Source organism: Lynx canadensis, chromosome B1 (genome assembly GCF_007474595.2).
Source record: "Lynx canadensis isolate LIC74 chromosome B1, mLynCan4.pri.v2, whole genome shotgun sequence".
Lineage (NCBI taxonomy): Eukaryota > Metazoa > Chordata > Mammalia > Carnivora > Felidae > Lynx > Lynx canadensis.
Genome location: NC_044306.2, coordinates 84534616 through 84548884, shown reverse-complemented (window position 1 = coordinate 84548884; position 14269 = coordinate 84534616). Strand labels below are relative to the sequence as shown.

General features: G+C 36.0%; 1 protein-coding gene across 1 annotated transcript in view; it reads right to left on the bottom strand.

Moving 5' to 3' along the window:
• Positions 1 to 14269, bottom strand: part of INPP4B (inositol polyphosphate-4-phosphatase type II B) — a 797369-nt gene that overhangs the window by 96214 nt on the left and 686886 nt on the right. The window contains 1 exon segment of the mRNA XM_030313011.1: positions 12867 to 13026. Within this exon segment, the coding sequence (XP_030168871.1) occupies positions 12867 to 13026 (160 nt within the window).

The window sequence follows — 14269 nt, the reverse complement described above, 5'->3', positions numbered from 1 at the left end:
AAGGGAAAAGGAGAGGCATTTCTATCCTGAAGTGAACCAGGTACTGTAGGAGCTTTCTCTAGTAAACTCCAAAGCCATTGGAGTATAGTGCACCATTTTTAAAAATTCCTTTACAAAGTGACAAAGCCTCACGTAAATAGATTTAACTCATAAGTGCAGGGAAAGTAGGCAAGTAACCAAACATAATGTAAACAATACTACTCTCAAGCCATTCCATTCAATAATCATATGCCCCAAGGTTCCCACATGGGAAATATGAGTCTTTATCTATCTCAGTTTTGTTTTGGATGTGAGCATCACCAGATTTATGATAAATTTAAGTAATTTTAAGCAAGTGCAATTTTTGAATATGCGGTAATTCTTAATTTCTGCCTAAGGTACCATTCCATTGTAAAGCTTTAAGAGATATCTACAGGATTGATTTTCAAAAAGTTATCTCTCAATACCACTAATGCTTTTTCCTGGAAAGAATAGAAGCAGTGAAGCATAGTGGTCAGGAGAGCAGGCTCTCAACTGAGACCACTGGGGATGGAAGCCAGGCTCTGCCACTGGACTGGGCTTGATAGTGACAAGTAATTCACCTTTCTACTTTTTCATTTATTAAATATGTAGAATTATTCCTATGCATGTTACAAGAATTAAATAATACAGGCAATATTTTTAAGTTTCCAGCACATACTAAGAAACCCCAAGATATTAGCTACGATCTTAAAAAATTAATACAATCATAAAGTAATTTTTATATGTCACCCATTGTCTGCCTGCCTACTCACATTTGTTGCTTATGCTCTTCCTTCTCTCCTATTTCTGAGGATGAACTGTTTGTTCCCCAGCTAAGACCAACCAGCTCCTCTATCTGTACACCAGATCTCATCTCCTATCCCTTACTTAAAAGTATCACTCAAGAAATTCTCTCCCCTTTCCCCTACATCATCAATATTTCCCTTGTCACTAGAGATTCCCATCAGCACATACACATGCCGTTGTGTTCCCATCTTTAAAAAAAACAACCCCGTCTCGACCCTACTTCCTTCTACAGCTTCCACCCTCTTTCTCTTCTTCCTTTCATGATGACACTTCTCAAAAAGTTGTCTATACATGCTGTCTCCAGTTCCTTTTCTTTCTCTTCCTTTTAACCACTCCACTTGCATTTACTCCTTATCCACTCTAGTGAATTGTCATCACTGTCACCAGTGACTTCTATGCTGATAAATCCAAAGTCACTTAGTCCTCATTCCACTTGACCTTTGGCAGCATTAGGCATGCTGAAAACTCCCTCCTGGAGTTTCTCACCCCGGATTTCAGGATATCATACTCTCCTGGTATCCTCCCACCTTACTGGCCATTCCTTATCCCACTCTGTTGCTGGTTCATCCACTTCTTTTTGACCCATTCATATGGGAACATCCCCAGGGTAATCTGCACATTAGCTTCCTTTCCTCTGAACACTCAACCCTTTGTTGACATTTTTCAGTTCCATGGTTTTAAGTACCATTTATGTGTTGACAATTACCATATTTATACCTTTTTTTATTAAGTTTTAAAATTTTAATTCTAGTATAGTTAACATACAGTGTTATACTAGTTTCGGGTGTACCGTATAGTGATTCACTCAGTGCTCATCATGATAAATGCACTCTTTATACAAATTTATATCTTTAACCTGAACCTCTCTCTTGAACCCAGATTCTTATATCTAACTGCATACTTGATATGTCCATGTAAACTGGCATTTTCCAAACAAGCTCCTATTCACCACAAACCCTGTTCTACCCAGTCTTCCCCAACCAGTACAGGACCACCCCATCTTTCCAGCTGCTTGTGCTAAAAATGTTGAATCATTCTCAACTCCTCCTTTTCTTTTTTTTTTTATTTAAAAGAATTTTTTTAACGTTTATTTATTTTTGAGACAGAGAGAGACAGAGCATGAACGGGGGAGGGTCAGAGAGAGAGGAAGACACAGAATCTGAAACAGGCTCCAGGCTCTGAGCTGTCAGCACAGAGCATGACGCAGGGCTCAAACTCACAGACCGTGAGATCATGACCTGAGCCGAAGTTGGCCGCCCAACCGACTGAGCCAGCCAGGCGCCCCTCAACTCCTCCTTTTCTTTCATTCTCTCACCCAAACCATCAGAAAAGCCTGTCAACACTACCTTCAAAATAAGTACAGAGTCCAACCACTTTTCATCATCTCCACTGCCACCTTCTTCTTGATCCAAGCCACTAACATGTCTCACCTATATAATTACATTAGCCTTCCAACTTATCTATACCTGGTTCTATCTTTCCCATCTATAGTCTAATCGCAACATTACAGCCTAGGTGTTAAAATCTGTGTCATATTAGGTTAATCCCTGGCTCAAAAACTCTCTGATTGCTCTTATTTTTCTCAGAGTAAAAGTCAAAGTCAATCCAAAGGCCTTACATGATCCTTTCTCTAAGTTACCTGTATAAATTCATCTTCTACTTTTTTCCCTCCTCTTTCTCTGTTCAAACCAAACTGGCATTTTTGCTGTTTTCTGATCATGGCAGGGCCACTACTGTCTCAAGTCTTTTGTAGTAGTTGTTTTCTGTGTCCAATATATCCTTCCCCTAGATGTCCACATGGCTCTATCTTTTTCTCCTTGTGTCTTTGTTCTAATATCAACTTCTCAATAAAGCCATTGGCCACTCCCCTTAAACTTCAATTCTGCCCTCTAACAATATTCCAAAACCCTCTTATTTGCTTCATATTTTTCCACATCATTTGCCACCATTAATATCTTGTGTAATACCTTTATTTATTATGTTTTAATGTCTCTCTGGTACAAACATATGGGAGGGCAGATGTTTTGCCTGTTTCATTTATTGTTGTATCTTCATTGTCTAGAAGAGTGCCTGGCACATAGTAGGTACTCAATTAAAATATGTTGAATGAATGAAAGAAAAAAAAATCACTTTAAATAATGTGGCACCTTTATTCTCATACATTAGAACTGGCAGAGACCTCCAAAACTTGGCAGATGACCTTTATTTTACCCACAAAGTAAGGTCCAAAGAATGTAAGTTATTTGTCAAAGGTTATAGCCAAATAAGTAAATTGAGAACTTGCCAAGAATCTTGGAGCTGAGTCAAGTGTTGTTTTGTTACATTGTAATTCATTGCACAATTTTTAAAGGGCACATTAGTTTTCTGATAGGATATTTGAAAATTTCATAATGTACAATTATTATTGAAATCCTAATTTTATAATACAAATATCTGTGGTATATTTTATTTTTTATTGTTTTTTTTAGCTAGTAAGTGTATTTTAAAAGCCTTTTTTACCTGTTAACTTATGAGTTTTTAAAAGCCTGATTCATTGATGCTTCTTTCCCAATGTAATACTAATCATTTATGTGTAGAAATTCATGAAATTCATGAATATTAATATTTAAGCCCTTTGATGAAAATGATGCTTTGTGCTTGTATCCTTGCACTTTACAAAGTAAAATACATGTTTCATATTATAAATCCACTGAAATAATTATCTAATGTTGAGTATAAGTTCTGATGATTTTCATGTATGTACGCATAAACATGCACACATGTTGATGATATTCACTTAATAATATAAAATTTACCTGCCTAAGCATTTTTTGTCAGGTAGCAGTTATAGATCAAGGTGACCAGCCTTTTATTTCATAATGTTGGCCTCTATGAGTTTCCAAGAATTATGTTAGGTTCTGGAGATTCAAGAGCAAATCACAAATACTTGGCATATTTTCTCACAGAGCCAAGTCTAGTAGAGGAGATGACATTTAAAACAGCATCTCAATAAACCAGAGATTCAGAGGATGCAAAATAGTGGCCCATGGGCCAGTCGTATTTGGCCCTCAAAGGTATTTTATTTGACCTTCCTCATATTTTAACAATTCTTCCAACTCAAATATTGACCTTTAAAGAATTTTAATGTTTCATATAAAAATTCAGATTTACTTGAAAAATCAGAAGATATGGCACCTGTAGGTTCAGATTCCTTTATGGGAATGATTGGCTGGATCTGAGTGGTGGCCCTCTTTTGAAGGATATATACTTCCTAGTTTGTCCCAGTGTCCAACCATCCAATTCATTTGACTCATTCATGTTACCCTATATGACAGCTGAGGGCCTTTGTACTTGAAACCCTTGTAGAAAGTATGGCTGCAGAGAAAGACAGATACCATATGTTTTCACTCATATGTGGATCATGAGAAACTTACCAGAAGACCATGGGGGAGGGGAAGGAAAAAAAAAGAGGTTAGAGAGGGAGGGAGCCAAAACATAAGAGACTCTTAAAAACTGAGAACAAACTGAGGGTTGATGGGGGGGTGGAAGGGAGAGGAAAGTGGGTGATAGGCATTGAGGAGGGCAACTGTTGGGATGAGCGCTGGGTATTGTATGGAGACCAATTTGGCAATAAATTTCATATTGAAAAAAAAAAAAGAAAGTATGGCTGCATAATTTGCAGAATTCAATGAAAGAATTAAAATGTGAGAGACCCCTGTTCAAAGAGAGTAAACAACCTTTCTCCTTTCTTCCTCAGTGGTATCTTTCTCAACCTGTCATGGTTGAGATTTTACTTACTCTTTTATGTCATACTCCCTTGGGCATGGTGACACATGTATGCAGAGTCTCAAAGGTATCCATCCTGACCCTAACTATCTCCACACCTGCACCCAGGCCCCTTGGTAGGTGAGAATGGGGTCAGAAAGAGGTCACTGGGTTAGGAGAAAGATGAGGGAACTGGACAGGCATTGGAGAACATGGGAGGCAGAACTGTAGGTAAATCAAATCTAAAGTTCCAGGCATGGCTTCCATTGCCCTATTGGACTTTATTTAAAACACAAAGATAAATTTTTAAGAAGGCAAGATGGTGACTACAGAGCATTAAACCCAGAGCAGATGGCCCTGCTGTGTTGGTGACCCTGTGCACTTGCAATGATCCCATGCTCACAAAATCAGCTCTGGCCTGAAGGACTAGAGAAGGTTCCTCAGAGGATGTGAAGTTTGAGATCATGGAAAAGATATGGGCAAACCTTTGAAGGCCTAGCAGTGAAAAGTACAAAGTGAGGTCTCAAAAGAGTCCAGTGTGACTAGATTATGAAGGATGAGGTAAGATGAGGTGGAAGAAAATGACAAAGCATTATGAAGTGGCAAGTGTGGGTCATGGAATTTAGGGCTTTGAAAGATCAGGAAAAATTTCAGCAAACAAGTATTAGATATGGCTGATATCTAACCATAAAGTAAGTCCATATGCAGAACTGCTCTTAAGATCTAAGGATTTCTTGCCAACAGTTATTCTGAGGACTCAGATTCTTTTTGACAAATTCAATCAGGAATCATTTTGCCTGGATTTGTATCCTTGCTCAGATACCTACCAGTTCTGTGATCTTTTAAGTATTGCTTAAGTTCTTCATCTATAAAATGGGGGTAAAAATAGAACCTCCCCTACAAGCTTATTGTAAGGCGGAGGCAAGAATGTAAAGGCTTAGCAAGTGCGTGTCACATAAATATGAATGAAAGAAGGTTTAACAAGGTAATGCGATTATTTTCTCTCTTGATACCTTTGTTTGGTACCCAAGTTGCATGTGATTTTTACCCACTTGTGCTTCCTATTCCTCAGGTGAAGGCAATCTCTATGACCCACACATCTGTAGTATGGATTTCCTTAATATTTTTCTCTTCCTTGTGTTCACACTTTATTTAGTTTCATCTATCTACCTGGTAATGACTCTTAAATGCATATTTCCTCTTCTAAGTCTTTTATCTTGTATATTATATCCTTGGAAAATCTCTGTGTATCTTCTTTTATTTTTATTCATTTTTAATTTTTTGCATTATTTTATTTATTTTTGAGAGAGAGAGAGAGAGAGAGAGCGAGCGAGCAGGGGAGGGGCAGAGAGAGAGGGAGACACAGAGTCCGAAGCAGGCTCCAGGCTCTGAGCTGTCAGCACAGAGCCTGACATGGGATTTGAACCCATGAATGGTGAGATCATGACCTGAGCTGAAATCAGATGCTTAACTGACTGAGCCACCCAGGTGCCCTTCTATGTATCTTCTTTTAAATGCTATTTGCTCACCCAAGATACTGTAAGAGCAGGGTTATGACAGCATGACACAGGGTAGATGCTCAACACATATATATTGAATTAATGAAAGTATCTTCTTTATTTTCCAGCTAACACAAATTTAGTGTGTCTCTTCCATAAACTTAATGACATGAACTATTTTATGCATAATTGTGTTAATTAATTAATGGTTCTCATCCTTAAGTATTTCAAATTTATTAGGCAGACAACTACTCTGGCCAACCAAAGATAAAATATAGGAAAGAGGGGCACCTGGGGGGCTCATTCGGTTAAGCATCCTACTTCAGCTCAGATCATGATCTCATGGTTCATGGGTATGAGCCCTGCTGTCATCTCAGAACTCACTTTGGATCCTCTGTCTCCCATTCTCTCTGCCCTTCCCCCTTTCAGTCTCTCTCTCTCTCTCTCTCTCTCTCTCTCTCTCTCTCTCTCTCAAAATAAATGAATAAGCATTTAAGTATACACACACACACACACACACACGAAAGAAGTTTGCTAAAAAAAGTGATTTGCTAAAACCCTAGATTTGTCCCTCTTTGGAGGTTGTGGTACATTTTTTCAGATGACTAATCTTTGGCATTAGGAAGCCATTGATAATTAGTGATAAATTACTGACAAATTCTTGGTAGTTACCAAACAATTGGGTTAACTGGAGGCAGGCAAAGATGAAGTAAAAGGCCTGGAGAAAAAGTGAATTCTCAGATCCCACTAGGAAACGTGAAATGCACCTTGTAAGCTAAAAGAAAATTAGGAAGCAGGAAAGGACATGTGTATCAGTGAGTGTAAAACTGTAATTGGTAGTAAGTAAACTAATTCTGTGATCTGCATGGATGTTTACCTCCTTTGTATGAGGAAGCAGTGATGACATGAAGCCAGCATGGGCTCGATGAGAAAAGTCACATCATAGGAACTTCATCTCCTTTTTGACAGGACTTACAGCTGGGCATATTAGAAAAAAGTTTTCAGAGACATAGAGTGTTTGGCCTTTCACAGGACATTTCATGGTAACCTTGTAGAAGACAGAGAAATGCAGGCATGCAACAACATGAATGGGAGAATATATCGCTGCTTGAACACACATCCCTAAACAGTAGTGATTAATAAGTGTACTTCAATGCATACACACACACACACACACACACACACACACACACACACACACACATTTAGTGATGTGCCTCAAGGGTCTGTATTTATTTCTGTCTTGCCATCATTTTTATATTTTACTTGTGTGAATGAACAGAAAATAGTTGTGAAATGTGAATAAAATAAACCTGAGTTGGACAGCAGATATGATGGATGAGAGAAAGAGGTCTTTATTAGAGTATATTCAAAAGCGCGGCATCCTGCAGTCATGGGTTTGCACATCCATCTCTTCAGTAGAACTGAGATAGACCGTGTCTTAATCTCCTTGTGCCCCTAGTATTTCATAATGTCTAGCACACAGTGGTGCTTAAAAACTACTTGAATCTTGAAAGCCTGGAGGATATGTCAAATTTACCAAGGTTTTTGGATATCATTGGAGGCAGTAGTAAAATGCAGCTGTCAAAACAGTTAATGTGAACTTAGATATCATTAATAGAAAAATAGTATCTGAAAGTAGGAAAGTGGTCCTCCTGTGTTACTCTGTGTTGGATGCTATTCCTTTGAAAAATGACCAAGGAGTGGCAATTCAAAAAGGACATGAGGGTTGCTTTCAGGTAAGTTAGACTATAATGTGGAAAAAGGAAAGTAGATTTGTTCTGTTTGTTATACAGAATTAGACCTGGGCCGGTGGGTAAAATTAAAGGGAACATATTTAGATCAACATCTGGAGTATGCCATTCTAGAAAATAAAAAATGGTTTTCTATCAGTGGAGATGTGTACCACAGGCTACGTGAAAACTGGCAGAGATGCTATGCGTAAGCTTCTTAACACAATTTAGGAGGTTTAATTACATAATCTTTAAGGGCACATTAAAATCCAAGGTTCTAATATTCACTGATTTTATCTGTGAGTCTTCAAGTTGTTACAAAATTAAAGGCATGTGGTCCCATGCATACAGTGGATGCTTGTAGATGTTTACAGTATGTTTAAGTTGGGGTGCCTGGGTGGCTCAGTCGGTTAAGCATCCAATTCTTGGTTTTGCCTCAGGTCATGATCTCACAGTTTTGTGAGTTCAAGCCCCACAGTGGGAGCTTGCTTGGGATTCTCTCTCTCTCCCTCTCTCTCTGTCACCTCCCCACTCATGCTGTGTTTGTCTCTCTAAAAATAAATAAATAAAATTAAAAAATAAGCATGTTAAAATGTAGGGAAGTACAAAAAAATCTTGTTCATTAAGAAAAGCTATGAATATATATAAGCCATATAGGTTTGGAAAGGTATTCCATTATTCATGTTCAGAATAGTAGAGAATGTTTTACTTCTCTCAACACTATTTATATTAGCTCTGAAAAGAAATTTATGAAGTAAGATATATTGTAAAATCCTGGATCTAAAATAAACAAAACCTTTAAACCTCCAGATTTAAAACATTATTAAATAAATACACTGCAAAAGAAAAATGCACAACTTGAAACAATATCTGCAGGTTATAAACATTTAAAAAATGGGAAAAGGTAGCAATAAATCAGAGGACCATCTGTTTAAACATGATATGTATATATGTATATGTACATATATATCATGATGTATATGTACATATACATATATGTACATCATGTACATCATGATGTGTATACATATACATATATACATATACACATACCAGCAAAACAAACATGAGTTACAGCTAAAATATAAAAATAAAAGATGGTGATGAAGAGAGGGAAATATGTCATAGGGTTAACTTACCCTATGAGATTTCAAAATATATCTGAATATAAAACACAATAGTCAAAAACATATGAACAGAAGAAAAATTCCAGAAATTGATGAAAAATATATGCAGAATGTACTATAGAAAGAAAAAAAAAACCAGAACAATAATAAATGATGTGGTAACAAATGCCTAACAGTATTTACGATATCACACATTTCAGTATATTCTGGATGACTCAATCATTTACTGAATCAATTCATTTATTAATCATAAAAAGAAAAGAATAAAATCGTTTTTCCACCCCAGTGAGGAGCTGGGGATAAAACTGGGGCTGTTGAAGAAATGGATTTTACTACAAAAAATAATAATTTGAAGTACAGAATTAAGCTATATGATGTCAAACATCACTAATAACTAGATAAATTACAATAAGTTACAAATACAGTTATAATAAATTGCAAATTACAATATGATGTTTTTCACCCAATGTAGCATGAGATCAGGGAAGGCTGTAGTTAAAAGGGTGCTTGTAGATACTGCTGGTGAGAGTTTCTGTTGCTAAAGAGATACCTACCCACACACATTTGGTTTCTACATGCCATTTTCTAATAGAAGAAACCAGAGTTCCCTGGAAAATGGCTGAACCTAAGGCTGGGGCAGGGAAAATACAAATGAACCTAGAATACCTCATGGTGCCAGAGGGTAGGGGAGTGAGTGAGTAAAGGAAACTAAGAGAGTCAGTATGAAAGAAAACAAGGGAGGAACTAGTCTGTGCGCAGAGGAACATGTCAGAAGGCTACTGAAACCAACCTGAAAGAACTCCTAACGGCTAACTCCAGACAAGTTTGAGCCTGAAATAAATATTATAATATTATTAGATTATAAGCTAAAGATAAAATAAGCATTCATGAGTCCACACTGATATAAATATAATTGTATAAATGAATACATGGGAGAGAAGGGATAACTCTTCCTTATAAAATAATTCCACTTCCAGCAATCTAACTTAGGGGGAAATATAGAAGATGTAGTTGAAAACTTAAGTGTTCAAAGATGCTTTATGTGTTAATATAATAATGATTAAATTTCTAAAATAGTGGTTTCTCTTTTGATGAATTAGTTTAGTGTCATAATCACATTTTTAGAAATGTTTCTCAAGAAATATTCATGATATAATAATAAGCAGGATATCAAGAAGTGCCTCTGTGTTTACAATACGTACTCCAGTTTGCTTACTGTGTGTGTGTGTGTGTGTGTGTGTGTGTGTTCGTAAACCTAGGATATGTTCCAAATGTTTATGTCTGATTGAAATAAAATAAAAATTATACATAATACTATTTGTTGTTCTTTGCAAATTTTCTAATTTATTATTTTTCTAATAAAATTTAAAACTACATATAAATTGGGGGTACATATAATTAGTGAATGTGTATCTCAAATATCTGTATGTGAAATAATTTTGAGGGTAGTGTAGGTAAATGCATGACTTTAGGTTGTTTGCTTTATATTAGTTCAAAAAACCACCATTAATTTCTCTATTGCATTGCTTTATGTGACAAAAGCCAGGGTAGAAACTAAAAATGCTTTTTTCCTACCTTAATAGGAAGACTATAATGACAACAAGAAGTATTTTATTAATATATTATTATTATTATATAATAAAGGTATATTATTATTACATAATTGATTGGGCTAATCAATCACAGTCCAACTATGCAGTGCATCCATAAGTATTTTAAGTAAACTTGAGCACAGATTTATCTGTAAGACATCTATTTATACATGTTAAGCATCTTTTTTTATGTAGCACTATCCTCTGCAAAACATGCACTCTATTTGCAATTGTGTAACATGTTAAATGTAAACAAAAGCTTTAACTTTGAAATTATTTGATGATACTGTATTAAATCATTATCAGACTAAAGTATATGTTTTATATTACACATTTAAAGTATCTTATTTCCTAAAATGTTTATAACATAAAAAAGTATGGATGAAATAAATATGGATAATAAGTTAAAGATAAAAATCATTTAGAGGGCACTATGTTGTTATTTGACTCTAACCTTTCACAGAGCCAATCAAGTTGTGAGTTCTACATTGAGGGCAACTTCTACCTGGTGTTAGATTATACCCAAAGAATGCTTCACATTCAAATGAAAGTGATTCATCTAGTCTTACCAAATATTTATCTGCCAAATATCTTTACTTCTGAAAATGTAATTTTGATCACACAGATATAATCTTCTGATAAAATACAAGATATGGATTATATATATATAATATATATATTATATATATATATATAATTTCAAATAATTTAGAACTCCATTCTTATCAATGAGATGTTTCAGGGAATATCAAAACACACGTGGCAGAATTCAGTATCCCGCATCTTATTTCTAGTAAAAAAAAGTATTATGCCTAGGGGCATCTGGGTGGCTCAGTCGGTTAAGCATCCAACTTGGACTCAGGTCATGATCTCATGGTTTGTGAGTTTGGGCCCCACATCAGGCTCTGTGCTGACAGCTCAGAGCCTGGGGCCTACCTCAGATTCTGTGTCTCCCTCTCTCTACCCTTCCCCTGATCACGTTCTCTGTCTCTCTCAAAAATAAAAAAAAATATATTAAAAAAATTAAAAAAATAACAAAAATATTATGCCTTGAAACCCATCAATGGACAGAACAAGTCACTAAAATGGATTATACTTCTCACCTCATTTTCTGGAGCGCGGTATAGTGTCTGGCTTACAGTTGATAGTCAATAAATGTTCAATTAAAGAAAATGGAAGTATACTACGTCTTTATGACATAAGTTATGACATGCTTTCCTTTTGATTCATGTAAAAGTTATGGAACTGACATGAATCTAACTGATATTAGATCCATTAACTAATAAAACTGATATTATTTAAAAAATAAAATCCCCATATATAGTTAAAACAAGTAGGTATGAACATAAAGAACATTGGTATAAACTTTCCCTTGTGTGAATCTTCTACTGAGGATGAAGACCATCGACAGTAAGAAAACTTTAGAAAGCCACAGTTTACAAACATAATTTAGAAATGGTTCTACTGTTAATCAAGTGATGAAAGATTGATGTTTCATATAATTAAACTCCTGATGAAAATGTGAGTAATGAAAAATCAGGAAAACAAATTGGGAAAAACATAAATTTAATTTTATAAGTATCCATATTTTCTAATGAGTCATTTTCTTAAAAAGGAAATGTGGATTTCAGAGGAAGACAGCAGGGCAATACTGTTTATCCTCTCCAGATACTTAAGATACCAAAAGGGCTGGGGCAACCTGGCCCTTTTGTCAAAATTAACCAAATTAACAAAAAAAAATTTTGATATAAAAGCCTTGTATAGGGACACAACCATAATCAAATTTTTGATTATCATATTTGCTAGTCAAAGTTGTAATAAGTCATACTTTTGAAAGTATCTATGTATGTGTCTGTGTGTATACACAGATATATACACCTAGACGTGTATGCATGTGTAAGCATGCGTGTATACATGTATCCATGAAAACCTAGACTTAAGGCAAAAAGCATTTTTTCATACTGCATTCTTTTCAGGAACCATTATGAGATACTGTGTCCTGATATCCCCAGAAGTTTCTCGGAGTTTTAAGAGCAGATGCTTGTTTTGCTTCCTAATAAAAATTTGGAGGAATGTGTCAAAATAGATTAAACTATGTCAGAGTCTTTAAAAGAAAACACTGTTCTTTCAAGGAGGTTTTTACGTAGCAAAAGAAAAAAAAAAGAGCATTGCTAGCAGTTCTGAAAACACAACTGAGATGCAATTTGATAAATAGCCTTCTATCATCTAAGTCAGAGCAGTGGAAAAGCATGCTATCAGCACTTTCATCAAAGGCACTATTGACTCTTCTTTTTCTATCTCATTTTATCATGACTTTCTCATTTTGTTTACTCAGTCAGTGATTGGGAAAAAATGACTCCTTACCCCTTGGATGAGTTATGATGGAGTCCACTAGAGAAGGGTCCTCTTCTCCATCTTTGCTGCCATCGCCACCGCCTTCACTGCCACCATCTCTTTCAATCAGTTTATCCACCGTGGCAATAATGCAGTTCAGGCTCTTCCCCACACTGGCCCACACCCTATCCTGAAAAGAGCATGAGCATCACTACACAAGTTTATTGCAAATACAAGATGAGGCAAAATCTGACGAATCCACATTAGAGAAGCATGGGAGGAGCAATCATTAGAATGCAGATGGAGTGATTAGTTCTAATACTCCCATTAATTGGGCCAGACTATGAATATACAAGAAATCTGTTTTCCCTTAATAAAGCAACACTTAAGTGCCATAGAGTTTTACTTAGTTCATTATTTTTTCTCTGTCATAAAGCAATGATGAACTACTATACAATATTAATCCATAACTGAGCACAACCTATGATATTTTAAACTGGACATACCTATATTCCTTATCCACACTTAGTAAGAAAGAAAAAACACAACAATATTGTTAAATAATAATCATTTGTCTTCAAAATTCTTGTTTTTCCTCTTTGTTGTGATAATATACATAACATTGTTTACCATTTAACCATTTTTAAGTATACAGTTCACTGGCATTAAGCACATTCACATTATTATACAACCGTCACTGTCTTCCATCTCTAGAATTTTTCATCTTTCCAACTGAAACTTTGTACCCTTTAAAAGTGAACTCCCCACCCTTCTCCCCCCAGCCGTTGGCAACCATCACTGTACTTTCTGTCTGTATGAATTTGAAAGCTCTAGATAACAGAAATTCTTAAAGTGTGGTGTTCACATCACCTCTACCAGAATGACCTAGAGAATTAAAATGCATATCCTTCGCGCCCACCAAGTCGATCAGAACTACTGGAAAGAAGGCACTCTAAACTGAAATTTTGACAAGCTCCTCAGGTGCTTGTAACCACACTAGGTCTGAGAACTTCTACATGCTACAGCCATGTAATAAGTTACTGTGGTTGATTTATTTCTTGGAAACAGCCCCAAACACTAGGGGAGCTCCTTGTCACCAATCTTAGCAATTCTGATTAGCATCTGCTTTGGTTTAGGGCAATTCATGACACTGAATTCTGTGATTTAGAAAAATTGTTATTTCTTTCTTTTTCTCTTTTAAAATTATATTTAAAGTTTACTTATTTATTTTGAGAGAAAGAGAGAGAGAGAGAGAGAACACATAAGCAGGGGAGGGGCAGAGAGAGAAAGGGAAAGAGAATCTCAAGCAGGCTCTGGACTATCAAGCACAGAGCTCAATATGGGACTTGAAATCACATACCATGAGATCATGATCTGAGCTGAGGTCAAGAGTGGGAAGCTTAACCAACTGTGCCACCCAGGAGCTCCAAAAG